This window comes from Pristiophorus japonicus, chromosome 15 (assembly GCF_044704955.1).
Source record: "Pristiophorus japonicus isolate sPriJap1 chromosome 15, sPriJap1.hap1, whole genome shotgun sequence".
NCBI lineage: Eukaryota > Metazoa > Chordata > Chondrichthyes > Pristiophoridae > Pristiophorus > Pristiophorus japonicus.
Window position 1 is genome coordinate 52,518,661 of NC_091991.1, and position 13,942 is coordinate 52,532,602.

General features: G+C 45.4%; 1 protein-coding gene across 2 annotated transcripts in view; it reads right to left on the bottom strand.

Annotated features, from left to right (window-relative positions):
- Window positions 1–13,942, bottom strand: part of LOC139280756 (solute carrier family 13 member 4-like) — a 124,549-nt gene that overhangs the window by 29,867 nt on the left and 80,740 nt on the right. For both annotated transcript variants that reach the window (XM_070900429.1, XM_070900428.1), the window contains exons 6-8: window positions 12,552–12,606; window positions 5,062–5,228; window positions 4,433–4,552 (exon numbers count right to left, since the gene is read on the bottom strand). In XM_070900429.1, coding sequence (XP_070756530.1) covers window positions 4,433–4,552; window positions 5,062–5,228; window positions 12,552–12,606 — 342 coding nt within the window. The remainder of the gene's footprint in view (window positions 1–4,432; window positions 4,553–5,061; window positions 5,229–12,551; window positions 12,607–13,942) is intronic.

Here is a 13,942-nt window from a genome sequence, read left to right on the forward strand (position 1 = left end):
ATTTCCTACCTAAATTGAGCACATTATTAGAGCCACTTTACTGCTGCTTAGAAAAGGTGACAACTGGGTTTGGGGTATATCTTAAGATTAGGCCTTTGAGAAGGCTAGAAATCTGCTTTGTTCCAACAAATTGCTGGTACATTATGACCCGTGCAAGCATTTAGTATTGGCCTGTGAAGCTTCATCACATGGGGTTGGGTGCATGCTCCAACAATCCAATGAGTCGGGCAAACTACAACCCATTGCCTACACGTCGAGAAGCATGTCTAAAGCGGAAAGTGCCTGGTAGAGAAAGAAGCTTTAGCCTGCATATACGGGGTTAAAAAGATGCACCAGTATCTGTTTAGGCTTCGTTTCAAGCTTGAAACCGATCACAAGCCGCTCATATCTTTGTTTTCAGAGCATAGAGGGATCAATACCAACACGTCATCACGCATCCAGAAGTGGACGCTGACATTATCTGCCTAAGATTATGTCATTCACCATTGACCTGGCACCGAGAATTGTGCCGATGTATTGAACCGTTTATCGTTGCCCACGCCGGATGTGGAAACACCACAGCCCGCAGACCTACTGTTGATCATGGATGCCTTTGAGAGTGAAGAGTCGCCTGTCACTGCTCAACAAGTTAAGACCTGGACCAGCCAGGATCCGATCTTATCGGTTGTAAGACATTGTGTCCTTAGTGGTGATTGGTCGGCCATTCCCAGAGAAGTGTATGATGAGACCAAACCTTACAAGCGTCGCAAAGCCAAACTATCCATTCAATCTGATTGTTTGCTATGGGGTAATCGTGTCGTTATACCCAAGAAAGGCAGGGAGAGATTTGTATGGGATTCATGTTTGGTGGCCTGGCATTGACTCTGATTTGGAGTCAAGTGTGCATCAGTGCAACACTTGCATGCAGTTAAGCAATGCACCAGTGGAATCTCCGCTATATCTATGATCGTGGCCATCCAAACCATGGTTGAGGATCCACATCGACTATGTAGGTCCTTTCCTGGGCAAAATGTTTTTGGTGGTGGTGGATGCTTATTCCAAATGGATAGAATGTGTAATATCATCCAGCACATCCACAGCCACCATTGAGAGCTTTCGTGCTATGTTCGCCACTCATGGTCTGCCCGACATCGTTGTGAGCGACAACGGATCGTGCTTCACGAGTTTGGAGTTTCAAGTATTTATGAGACTTAAAGGTATCAAGCATGTAAGGTCAGCACCTTTCAAACCCGTGTCCAATGGTCAAGTGGAGCGGGCCGTCCAAACCATCAAGCAGACTCGCGTGTCACGCATACTGCTTAGTTACAGGATGAGACCCCACACGCTTACCGGGGTTCCCCCTGCTGAACTGTTGATGAAGAGAGGTCACAAGCCCAGGCTCTCGCTTGTCCACCCTGATCTTAACGATCACGTCGAAAATAGACGTCAACATCAGCAGTGGTATCATGATCGCACTGCATGTCATGCACATCTCTATTAATGATCCTGTGTATGTGCTAAATTATGGTCAAGGCCCCAAGTAGGTCACTGGCACTGTTACGGCCAAGGAGGATAACAGGGTACTTATTGTCAGGCTCACTAATGGGCAAACATGCAGGAGGCACATTGATCAGACAAAATTGCGGCACACAGACGAACTGGAACAGCTTGAAGAAGACACCATCAATGACTAACCGATTCATATTCAGCCATCAGAAAACCCTGCTGTTGGTAACGAATCTGGACCTTCAATCCCCGACATGGACACTGCCACTCTCATTAGATCGGCTACTCAGCCTCATGTCATGAATGACTCAGAGAGCTCAACAAGATCTGGAATTGAACTGAGACAATCAACTAGGGAGCGGAAAGCCCCGGACGGTCTCAATTTGTAAATAGGACTGATACCAAGATCTTGCGGGGGGGAATGATATAATGTATGTATGCCTGGGTTTACCTACCACCAGGGGGAGCAGCCATCGGAGGTCATTGGGCCAGAGGCACACACATGCAGCCCTTGTATATAAAGAAAGCCTCCATGTTTAATCCTTACTTTGAGAGCTAATGGGTCGCACCTGATTGATTCACCGTACTAAGCCTATTGAGTTATTGCATATGCAACAGAAGTCCTGCTAAACTGTACAGGGTATTGATGAGGCCACATCTAGAATGCTGCGTACAGTTTTGGTCTCCGTATTTAAGGGAGGATATATTTAATTGGAGGCAGTTCAGAGAAGGTTCACTAGGTTGATTTCTGAGATGAAGGGGTTGATTTATGAAGAAAGGTTGAGTAGGTTGGGTCTATACTCATTGGAGTTTAGAAGAATGAGAGGTGATCTTATCGAAACATATAAGGTACTGAGGGGGCTTGACAGGGTAGATGCAAAAAGGATCTTTCCACTCATGGGAGAATCTAGAACTACGGGGCATAATTTCAGAATAACGGGTCGCTCATTTAAAACTGAGATGAGGAGGAATTTCTTCTCTCAGAGGGTTATAAATCTGTGGAATTATCTGCCCCAGAGAGCTGTGGAGGCTGCGTCATTGAATATATTTAAGATGGACATAGGCAGATCTTTGAGCGATAAGGGAGTGACGGGTTATGGGGAGCGGGCAGGGAAGTGGAACTGAGCCCAAGATCAGATCAGCTTGAGGGGCCAAATGGCCTACTCCTGGTCCTATTTCTTATGTTCTTATGTTCCTGAATAGGGCAGTGTGGATCTTTTTGATGCAATAGTGAGCAGTTGCCTGACTAATGTGGCAAAGATCACCAGATGCTGTATAGAAGGATCCAATAACCTCAGAGGGGAAGCACAACCTGATAAGGCACTGATGACCAGGATAGTCTAAGCAAAACTCTCTTGGCCCATAGACCCTGGTGAGTGGGTATCAGCATGTAAGGAAGAGATACCTCCTGTGAAGCCTGACTCCAAGAGCCTGCAATCTAGCCTATTCCATATCCTCATCCTTTTCTTCATCGTAGCACAAGAATCGAGAATTTACATTGGGAAATCCAAGTCCCCAATGCAAAGGAATACTTTAAGCAGAGCTGAGTAAAAATAGCAGCATTGGTCCTGACTGAACTTCCAAAGTACTAAAGAGATGAATATGCAAACGAACAACAACCTTTGGTAGTAGTTTGCAAAATTACCTTCTCAATGTGGTGTCTGCCACAGGGATATATCATTGCATCTCACACTGGCACTTACATAGTGTTGGTAATAATTTGGAGTGGGTTTGGGGTGAGAAAATGGGTCAGAGGAGTTAGCCATGCCCTCCACCCCCGCCCCCCCCCCCCCCCATTACATTTACACAAGGGGGATTGGGCTCCCAACAGGCCTCAAAGGAGATTGATATTTTTTGGGAGGATAATTCAGGTGCAGATTTTTGCAGCAATTTTTGAGGTAAAAGCCTCTAAGAACCCATTTTGCTCCATTTATTGCCCCAAATCCTTCCCAAAATGAAATGAATGGCACTTCAGAGAAATCCAGGCCCTTGTGTTCTTTCTTATAATTCAAGTGACAAAATATTGGGTTATACCTGCAGCTGAAGTCAGGCCAAGCCTGTGCCCTACTGCACTCAGTCAGACTACTTTTTTTCACACATCATTGGCAACTCAGAGCACTGGAGATAAGCCTGACATTTTTGGGTTGCATCAGCCTTTTTTAAAAACTGTTGGCTAACCTTTGCTAGTTTTCTAGATTGGCAAGTTACAGAACCAAAGAGCAAAACACAGCGAAGTGGCTGAGATAACGGCTTCCTGTTTATCAACTTATCTCAAGTCTAAAAAGCTGACTTATAATTAAGCAGTAAACATGTCACTTGGGGTAACACCACAGTAACTCACTGTCAGCCATCGAGTACAGAGAGACATTTTATTACTATATTGGGACCATTTATAAACTGTGTTGAAAGCAGGGCATTATAGCAAATGGTGCATTATTGCAAGTGCAATGTTATGGTAAATAGTGTGTGGTGGAGAGCAGAGCATTGTATCAAATCTTGCATTACAGCAAACAGATCACTATACAGTGGTTGTAGCAAATCATGCAATATAGGAGCAAAGTGCTCAAGTTGACAGTGTATTATGGTAAATATTGCATTATAGAGTACAGAACATTATAGAAAACAAAGCACAATAGGCAGCCAGATCAGACTCCTTCTTTCTCAATTAGGGAGCTATGACTGACATACATTCAATCAAATGCTATACTCTGTCAGTGGCTGATACAACAAAATAATTATTAGACTTGAGGTGCAATAGGGTAGATTTTCAGAGTTTTCCTCTACAATGAGGTTACTCACATGCTGCATGTATGCACTAGAAAATCCAGGACCCAATGCCCACGATGCTGTGTGCTGTGTGCAAGGACTCAGAAGATCAACCCTAATGTGTACAGCTACTGTATTTGCAGGAGGTGGTTGGCTTTGTTTTTTCAGGTTCCATACTTACTTGCACCCCAGGAAAAGCCAATGCATCCAGATCCAGGTCAGCACCAGCATGATGACGGCAATGGGAAAACTAAAAACAAACCAGGTTCCAAAGTTGATAGATCGTGATTCTGGGTAACGGCTGTTAAATAAAAACAGGCAGATGTCAGGGAGAAAATTGGCTGGCAGGAACCAACAAGAGGCATGTCAGCACTAGCCAGGCACTGTCACTCATTTCACCACCAAACTAGAATGGAAAGGCACTGGCAGGTGTAGCAATAAAAAATGTTCCACCTGACTTCCCTTCTTCCTCCTACCTTCCTCATTTTTAACCTGTGCCCCCGGCATTTCAATGCTTTCACCATAGGGAACAATTTGCCTGGGTCAATTTTGTCAATCTCTTTTATTATCTTGAAAGCTTAAATTAGATCGCCTAAATGTCTCCTCTTTCCTAAATGAAACAAGCTCAATAGCCCCAAACTTTATTCATAACTTAAATGACTGATAGTCGGAATCATCATTGTTGCTCAAGACTGTACCCCCTTAAAGGAAAATAGTATCCTTATAGTTAGCCCTGGAGGAAAAGTTTATTCTAGTGCCAGTCTGTCAGGCTGAGCAGCTTGGCCACTGCTTTAAAATAGATGATCTTACTTGTTGAATTGTTCAGCAAAGATGAGGTTGGTTGAGGTTCCAGTGATTGTCATGAGGCCTCCAATTGTGGCAGCATAAGTGATGCTCAGTGACAGACACTTGCAGATCATGTGGTCATGTTTGGTTTTGTATTTACTGCTGTATTCTTTTCTGGGCTTAGTCTGACTCTGTAGGAAAACACGGATGAAAATCACAGGAAAACATAAAATCAGCCTTTCCCTCTTCAGTGAATATCCTGTCTGCCCAAATTCATCAACTAAACCAATTAGTCACAGTGCAATTAGTCAAACAAAATTCAACACTTTTTTTAGGTTATGAGATTTCTCCAGTTTCCCTACCCGTCTCCTCGTACAGCTGGTCCAGCCAGCTTCTGTGCACATGATGGAAGTGGAGGATGGGTGACCTGCTCCAGGGCCTCTGCCAATGCTGCTCTTCAGCTAGCCAAAACGAAACACCCAGCAGAAGTCTGGTGATCATTTTAATATATTTCTCCCCCAGTTTTCTCCCTTCTCTTAAAAATGCAGTCAATTTTACTGTAGTTCAGTCCCACAGGTACTGGTAGTCTACAGTACTGTGCCCAAGTAGCCATTATTCATATGAATATCTGCAGGCTACTCCACTGTGCATGGCATCATAGAGAAGCTCACCCAGTATCTATCTATACACACACATTTCACAGGAGGTAATTGGATAGTGATCAGGAATAGGAGGCCTGGCTAATTTTCTCCTCCCTAACCCAACACAGTTGACTATTTGTAACATCGCAACTGCTACCTTGGCAGAGACCAGTCAACTCAGCACACAACAGGGATTGAATCTCAGACCTTTTGGTCTGGGTTAGTGCTAAACTGGGCTGTGCTTTTCTCCCCTACATATTCAGCATATCTGCTCAGTGGAGCTAGACAATGAAAAAAACAAGAGTGAATTGTGCCACTTCACATATTGTGTTAGAATCAGTGTGTGTGTGTGCGTGCGTGTGGCAAAGGGAGCTCCCAATGGCTCAGTTGACAAAAGCACAGAATGGGGTGATCTAATTAGATCCAGAAGCTTTCAAGTTCAATCCCTGCTCTCTGCTGAGTTCGGTGATGGCAGCTGGGACAGCAATAGCGGTACAATTGTCATAGTATTCCTGAGTATTGAGAAGGAAAAGGATTAATCTACATAGTCACCACTTTTGGAATGTGTTTGTGTGTGCAGCTTGCTCACAATGGCCTCCATGGTCAATAAACCAGACAAAACGCAAGGCTGTATTTTCCTCCAGTCCTTATCCACCAGCAGAAGTTTGGTGGGGCAGGAACTCTGGCCTCTGATTAATTACATTGCTAACCTTGGTCCATTTCCTCATAAGGTCAAAGTTTGAGTCAGCAACTTTTAAATAAAAAATTTGAAACTGAAGCATAGACAAAAGGATTACTCAAGCAATCCTATTCTCATTACAATGGTCCCTTTAAGCTGAACTTTAACCTTGATCAGCTGATACTGCCAATCAAGTGCACTTGCTTTACACATGATTACATGGCTGCTTTATAAGGCTGAGGGCAAATGAAGTGGAAATGACAGAAAATTGCACACAATGTCATCCCGATATAACTGCATCATCTGCTTAAGTCTGCAGATAAGTGCGTGGACATTTCCTGCTCCCACTGCTTCCTCTAGCAGAAAATCTGACATGCAATAACATGGGCGGGACCTGGTATAGTGGGTACCCAGCACATTTGGCACACCTAAATATTGGGTTCTTGCTGTCTAAATTCATACATGAAGAATAACCATTTGGTGAGTTACTAGAAGGCTAGTCCTGTGATAAACTGGAGCCCAGTATGAATCATCAGCTCCAGAAGACGAGGACAAAAGAGAGAAACTCAGAACAGTGAAGGAGAAAATTCTTTCAAAAATCACTACAAGGTAAGTCCATTATTTTTTGCAGTGAGCACTGCTGTTAGTAGAGATGTTAATAACACTGCTCATTTCAAAGCTAGTATGAACTTTTCCATCTGACTGGAGGGCACATTCTGAACCAGTATTAATACAGTGAATGGGCAATAATAACTTTCACCAGAATTTGGAACAACAAATGGAAATAGATAGCAAAGCAACAGTTTCTGCCTCAATGCCTTGCCCTACAGGTCCTTGTATTTTACATTTAACCAGTGCCTTTCTCTATTCTCGTGTCTGCTAACCTCATATACTTATTGTGGAGCTAAGGACTATAAATCTTATATTCCAGGATAGAATGTAGGCTGTAGATTCAGTAGGTAGTGAACCCAGTCTGATGTAGGTTTGACCCATTTCAATGGATATTCATTCTGAGCAGAGTCAAGACTGCAACTGATAAGCTTCCATTCAACCATGTACCCACTGCACAGACTCAGCTGGAACACAGCCTCAGGGGATATTTACTCTGTAAATATCATCAGCTGTTAAGTGCAGATGCTGAACAAACATACTAATCCAAGACCTCGACCTTTTGGATCTATTAAAGTGTTTTGAGTTTGAATAATTGGGAATTTTGAGCAGATTATGAGGCCTGATGGGGGTCACCAGATCATGCAAGCAGCTGATAATAAAATAGCCAAATAGCCTTTGTAGCTTGTTTACCTGTGTCTATTTTTAACAATTGCCAGGACCAAGAAATTTACATGTGTATATATAAACCACAGTATGAGCTAAACTGTCACACGGACACACTCCAGGCAGCTTCTATGGTACAGCATATGTGTACTCACCCCATACATCATAGACACTTATGATATAGTTTGTCTCCATGCTGAGTAACCCATCTTGGCTTGCTCTTTGTCAGTGTTCCTTCTTTGCCCCCTGATGATGTGCAAAGCCCTATTTCTAACCTTTACTAAAAACTCAGTCCTCTGATGCTAAGGATTAGCCTCGTGACCCATCTGCATCACTTCCAGGGCACTTCCATGTTTCTCTTATTCTTCAGTGACTTGACTGACTGAAGCACTGAAGAGTTGGTCTGAGCAGAGCATTATATACCTTCAGAATGATGGGCTGAAATACTGGTCACGAAAGTAATAGCCCATGGGATCCAGGGCAAAGTGGCAAGTTGGATACAAAATTGGCTCAGAGGCAGGAAGCAAAGGGTAATGGTTGATGGGTGTCTTTGTAACTGGAAGGCTGTATCCAGTGGGGTTCCGCAGGGTTCAGTGCTGGGTCCCTTTCTTTTTGTGGTATACATCAATGATTTCGATAAATGTTGGGGGTATGATTAAGAAGTTTGCAGATGAAATAGGCTGTGTGGTTGATAATGAAAAAGAAAGCTGTTAGACTGCAGGAAGATAGCAATATACTATTCAGGTGAGCAGAACAGTGGCAAATGGAATTCAATCTGGATAAGTGTGAGGTAATGCATTTGGGGAGGTCTAACAAGTCAAGGGAATACACATTAAATGGTACGACACTGAAAAGTGTAGAGGACCAAAGGGACCTTGGAGTGCATGTCCATAGATCCCTGAAGGTAGCAGGCCAGATAGATAAGGTGGTTAAGAAGGCATATGGAATACTTGCCTTTATTAGCTGAGGCATAGAATACAAGAGCAAGGAGGTTATGCTTGAACTGTATAAAACACTAGTTAGGCTGCAGCTGGAGTACTGTGTGCAGTTCTGGTCACCACATTACAGGAAAGATGCGATTGCACTGGAAAGAATGCAGAGGAGATTTACAAGAATGTTGCCTGGACAAGAAAATTTTGGCTATGAGAAAAGATTGGGGATGCTGGGTCTGTTTTCTTTGGAACAGGAGGCTAAGGGGTGACCTTACTGAGGTATATAAAATTATGAGGGGCCTGGATAGAGTGGATAGGAAGGACCAGTTTCCCTTGACAGAGGGGTCAACAACCAGGGGGCTTAGATTTAAAGTAATTAGGGGGAGGTTTAGAGGAGATATGAGGGGAAATGTCTTCATCTGGAAGGTGGTGGGGGTCTGGAACTCATTGCCTGAAAGGGTGGCTGAGGCAGGAACCCTTGCCACATTTAAAAAGATACTTGGATGTGCACTTAAAGTGCCGTAAGCTACAGGGCTAAGGACCAAGATTTGGAAAGTGGGATTCGGCTGATAGCTCTTGGTCGGCCGGCGCGGACACGATGGGCCGAAATGGCCCCCTTCCATGCTGTAAATTTCTATGATTTCTATGATTCTGTGGATTTGGAAATATAGCTCAGCATTTGGTTTGCTTTGTTGTTTACTGCTCTGCAGAGCTATGGTGACGTGCTCACTATGCTGATCATGTTTAGCCTCATTTAGCCAATTCCACCATTCATTGAGTATGTTTCCCATGTTTTCCTTCCAATATGTAATACTTTGTAATTGTATCTTTATTGAATTTCATCTGCAATCACAGTGCCCACTTTGATACTTTTTCTAGCTTTTTCTGTGGTTCCTTGGTTGCTTCAGCAGTTTGCCTCCCAAGTTTAGTATCATCTGCAAATTTGACCAATGTACATTGTTCCTCGAAACCCGGGCCATTTAAAAAGATTAGAAACTGGTGGCTTCAGTTGCACTGTTTCACCTGCAGTGAGGAGCACTCCCATTAGGATGTCTCCCCAGTTCATTATCACTCCTCCTTCAGACAATTACTTGTACATCAGTATGTTTTACCTAGGATATCCACTGCCTTACGGTTGTGTAGCAGTCTTTACCAGAGGCTTTCTGATAGTCCAGGTACACCACATCATAGGGCTTTTCAAGGTTTCCTTGTGCAGCTCGGAGGAGCTCACAGATTTAGCCTGGCAGGGAAGTCACCACTGCTCCCTTGCTCAGGCTTCAGGTTGCAATCGTAGATGGGGCCCCATGGACATCATTGGAACCTGATTTGCATATTTAAAGAGGATCGTACCAACTTTAGACGGGTGTCCTTTCCACCTGCAATTTAAAATTGCAGTCGGCTAGATCGAGGCAGGAAAAGAGTGGGTAAGTCCCCACCCCATTTTAATTGCCAATTCCCCCTCCAAACAGTTTCTGCAGTGCAGGGTGGGTTAAAATTATCCCCATAAGTCCATTAAAATTGAACATGCTGCTACATACAGCAACCAGTGCGATTCCTCGCTCTCTATGGGCCCAAGTTTCGGGCCGCGTCTAGAACGGCGCAGCCCCGACCTGTACGCCCGTTTTTCACGCCACAAAGTGCACATAAAAAAAACTTACCTATTCTCCGGCTTCCTGCAGGTCGTTTGCAGCTTGGCGCAGCGCAGCACAAGCTGTGGGGGGCGGAGCCAGGTCCCTGCGCTGAAAACAGTGCCGGGACCTCTGCACATGCGCGCTACAGTGGTCACGCAAGTGCAGTAGCTCCAGGCAACCAAAACTGTGTGGGAGGGGCCCAAAGCATGCAGCCTCTAGCCCTGGCCAAATGGCTTCACTGGGGCTGCGCCAATAAGGCTCCTCCCACGCCCAGCTCCTGCTCCCTCAGGACCGGACCCGACCCAACTTGACTCCCGCTCCCACTCTCCCCTCACCGGACCGCCCCCCCCCCCCCGCCCCACCCCCGACCCGACCTCCGCTTCCCCCGCTCCCGACCTTCCCCCCCGACCTTCGCTCCCGACCTTCCTCCCCCTCCCGACCGACTCCGCTTCCGACCGATCTCCGCCCTCCCCAGACCGATCTCCGCCCCCCCCCCCCCGATCGATCTCCGCCACCCCCCACAACTTATCTCCCCCCCACCAACCGATCTCCGCCCCCCCCCCCCCGCAACCGACTGACCCCCCTCCCCTCCGCCCCGACCCGCGCTCCGCCCGATCCGCGCTCTCGACCCCGCCGGACCCCGGACCCAATGCCGCCTACCTGTCAATCCGGTAAGTCTAAGCTTGAAGTCTTGGGCCCGGCCGGGCCCGGCCCGTTCAGCCTCCCTCTCCTTTCTTTCTCTCTCTCTCTCTCTCTCTCCCTTCTCTCTCTCTCTCTTCCCCCCTTCTCTCCCCTCTTCCCCTCCCTCCCTTCTCTCCCCCCTCCCCTCCCTTCTCCCCCCCCCACCTCCTTCCCTTCTATCACCCCGCCACCTCCCCTCCCTCCCTTCTCTCACCCCCCTCCCCTCCCTCCCTTCTCTTACCCCCCCCCCTCCCTCCCTTCTCTCACCCCCCTCCTCCCTCCCTTCTCTCCCCCCCTCCCCTCCCTCCTTTCTCTTCCCCTCCCCTCCCTTCTCTCACCCCCTCCTTCTCTCCCCCCCTCCTCCTACCCCTCCTCCCCTCCTCCCCTCCTCCTCTCCTCCCCCTCCCCTCCCTCCTTTCTCACCCCCCTCCGCTCCCGCCCTTCTCACCCCCCCTCCCTTCTCATCCCCCCTCCCCTCCCTCCCTTCTCACCCCCCCCTCCCCTCCCTCCCTTGTCACCCCTCTCCCCTCCACCCCCTCTCCCCACTACACCCCCTCTCCCCCACTCCACCACCCCTCCTCCCCCTCCCCTCCACCCCTCCACCCCCCTCCCCCTCACCTCCACCTCTCACTGTCAGAAACACAAACACTGACAGACAGAGAGTGAGAGAGACACACACAGACAGACAGAGAGATCGAGACACTAACAGAGACACACGGGGGGGGGGGAGGGGGCATCCCAGCACGCTGTTGGAGGACTCCCGGTGCTGCAGTCAGTAAGTAGAAAATGTTTTACTTATTGATTTTTTTTTTAATTTTAATTAATTTTTTTTGATTGATTTATTGGTTGATTTATTGATTAATTTATCATTTATTATTGATGATGACTCTTTTTGTAAAATTGAAGTGTTTAATGTTTGCAAACTTCCCTTTAACCCACCCACCCCCCTCCCCATTCCCTACGCCTGATTTGTAACCTACGCCTGATTTTCTAAAGTGTAGACAAGGTTTTTTCGAGCGTACAAAAATCTTCACTTACTCCATTCTAAGTTAGTTTGGAGTAAGTTTTCACTGACGAAACTTTGAAAACAGGCGTAAGTGGCCGGACACGCCCCCTTTTGAAAAATAAATTCTGTTTCAAAATGAAACTGTTCTAACTGACTAGAACTGGAGCAAACTAAATGCCGAGAATTTGAATTTCTAAGATACTTCATTCTACACCAGTTGCTCCAAAAAATCAGGAGCAACTCAGGCCGAAACTTGGGCCCTATATGTTGTAGGATTAAGGCAGTGAGAATCCACAAAGTGTTGAAGTGTATTTGCTACTCAGTAATGATTTAACAGAAGAAAACATATAATAAGAGTACCCTGGGCATGTATACTTATCTAGTTGTCATATGCTTGATTCACTTCTGCCTTTAAAGTAGAACAAAGTGGAAACTGTCAAACCATTGCTGGCTACGGGACTGTTTAAGGGAGAGCCACAGCATGAGGAATTCACAGTGCAAATTGTCTTCTAATCTAGTTCCACTATCACATGTAATGAAGCAGCCATAAAACATCATAATCAGACTGCTGAGAGAGAGCAGCAGGGTCATAAAAGAGGAAGAAACTGAATCCAGTCAGCAACCAAACAAGATCGGTGATAAAACTACAGATCTGATAAAACTACAGACCTGCCCCTCTGATTCAGTCAGCATCTTCTGGTCAAGTTGGTTCTTCTTTGTTCCACTAGAAAAGTAAACAGAAGCTTAAATAATTCCAATAAACCATTTCTGCTTTCTTCAGATTCATGTGGCTGAAAAACATTCGATATCTAGCTCAAAGAACATCTAAACACCCATCCATAACAGCACACCATTGGAGATTTCAGTCAGTCCTGCATTCTTGGTCATTGATTGCAAATAAAGAATTGCATTGAATTAGAAGCAAGTCAGCCAATAATTCTTCCAACACATTGCATAGTTCCTGAACGAGCAGAACAAATTATATTGCCTGCACCACAACTGCTTTGCTTGAACAAATTGGATTAATAATGTAGTATATAGACCTAGTCCATACTATTTAAAGCATCTGTTCAGATTGGATAGGGTATGTAGTGTACATATATACAGCTGGTGCATATTAATTTCAAGGATAATGCCCAGATTGGATTGAGGTGTAGTATATGTTCCATTCTGTCTATAAGAGCCTGTCTGGTTTGGATGGAGTATGTAATGTACATATTAGGTCTGTATTCATTTAAAAGATCTATCTGCATTAGAATTGGATTAGACTTGATTGGCAGCTGAGAAAATCAATTCCCAATGTTCCAGATGACGCAGAGCTGAGGGATGGTGATGTGAATTGTCTCTCCTGTGTGCCAGCTCCATATCTCACACCTCACGCCTTCAGACATTAGTTTCAAACCAGTACTAGTCAATGTAAAAAGATTTCTGGTCCCAACACTGAATTATGATCCACTTTATGTGAATGTATAGCTATGGATACCCCAGAGTTATTTTGGATTTGTTGGTGAGTTTGATAGGAGCGCCACTGGCGATGGGATACTGGTCTCTGCATTTAACAGACTTAGACAAGGGGATAACCTCAGAGGCTTCCCTCCATCTGAGAATTCCAAATACTCCATGTAAACACTGCAGACCCCAGATCAATACCAGGCTCAGTCTGAATGCTTTGTAAACATTGGATTCTAAAGTGATACCAGTCACCCTTGGAACCAATGATGAATTCCCATCCTTGGTGCATCACCTCCACTGGAGGGTGGCATCTGAGTACAGTAGAGAAAGCTAGAATTGATCAGCTCACTTCATGGCAACACCTTCAGTCTGATTCTAAGCCTCAAAATCATTCCAAACTCATGATTGAGCACACTGTTGGGAAGATTAGATTGAAGATTCAAATTGTTCCCATCTTTAAATACTAAATTATTCATGGCATCTATTTTCTTTGATGCAATTGGTATCCTGATTCCTAAAAATACAGGGTTTTATACTCTTGTTCATCAGTGGCTGTTATGGACAGTGTCCTCACCCTTCACAGACTTCAGTTCTTCAGTGTGGTTAAT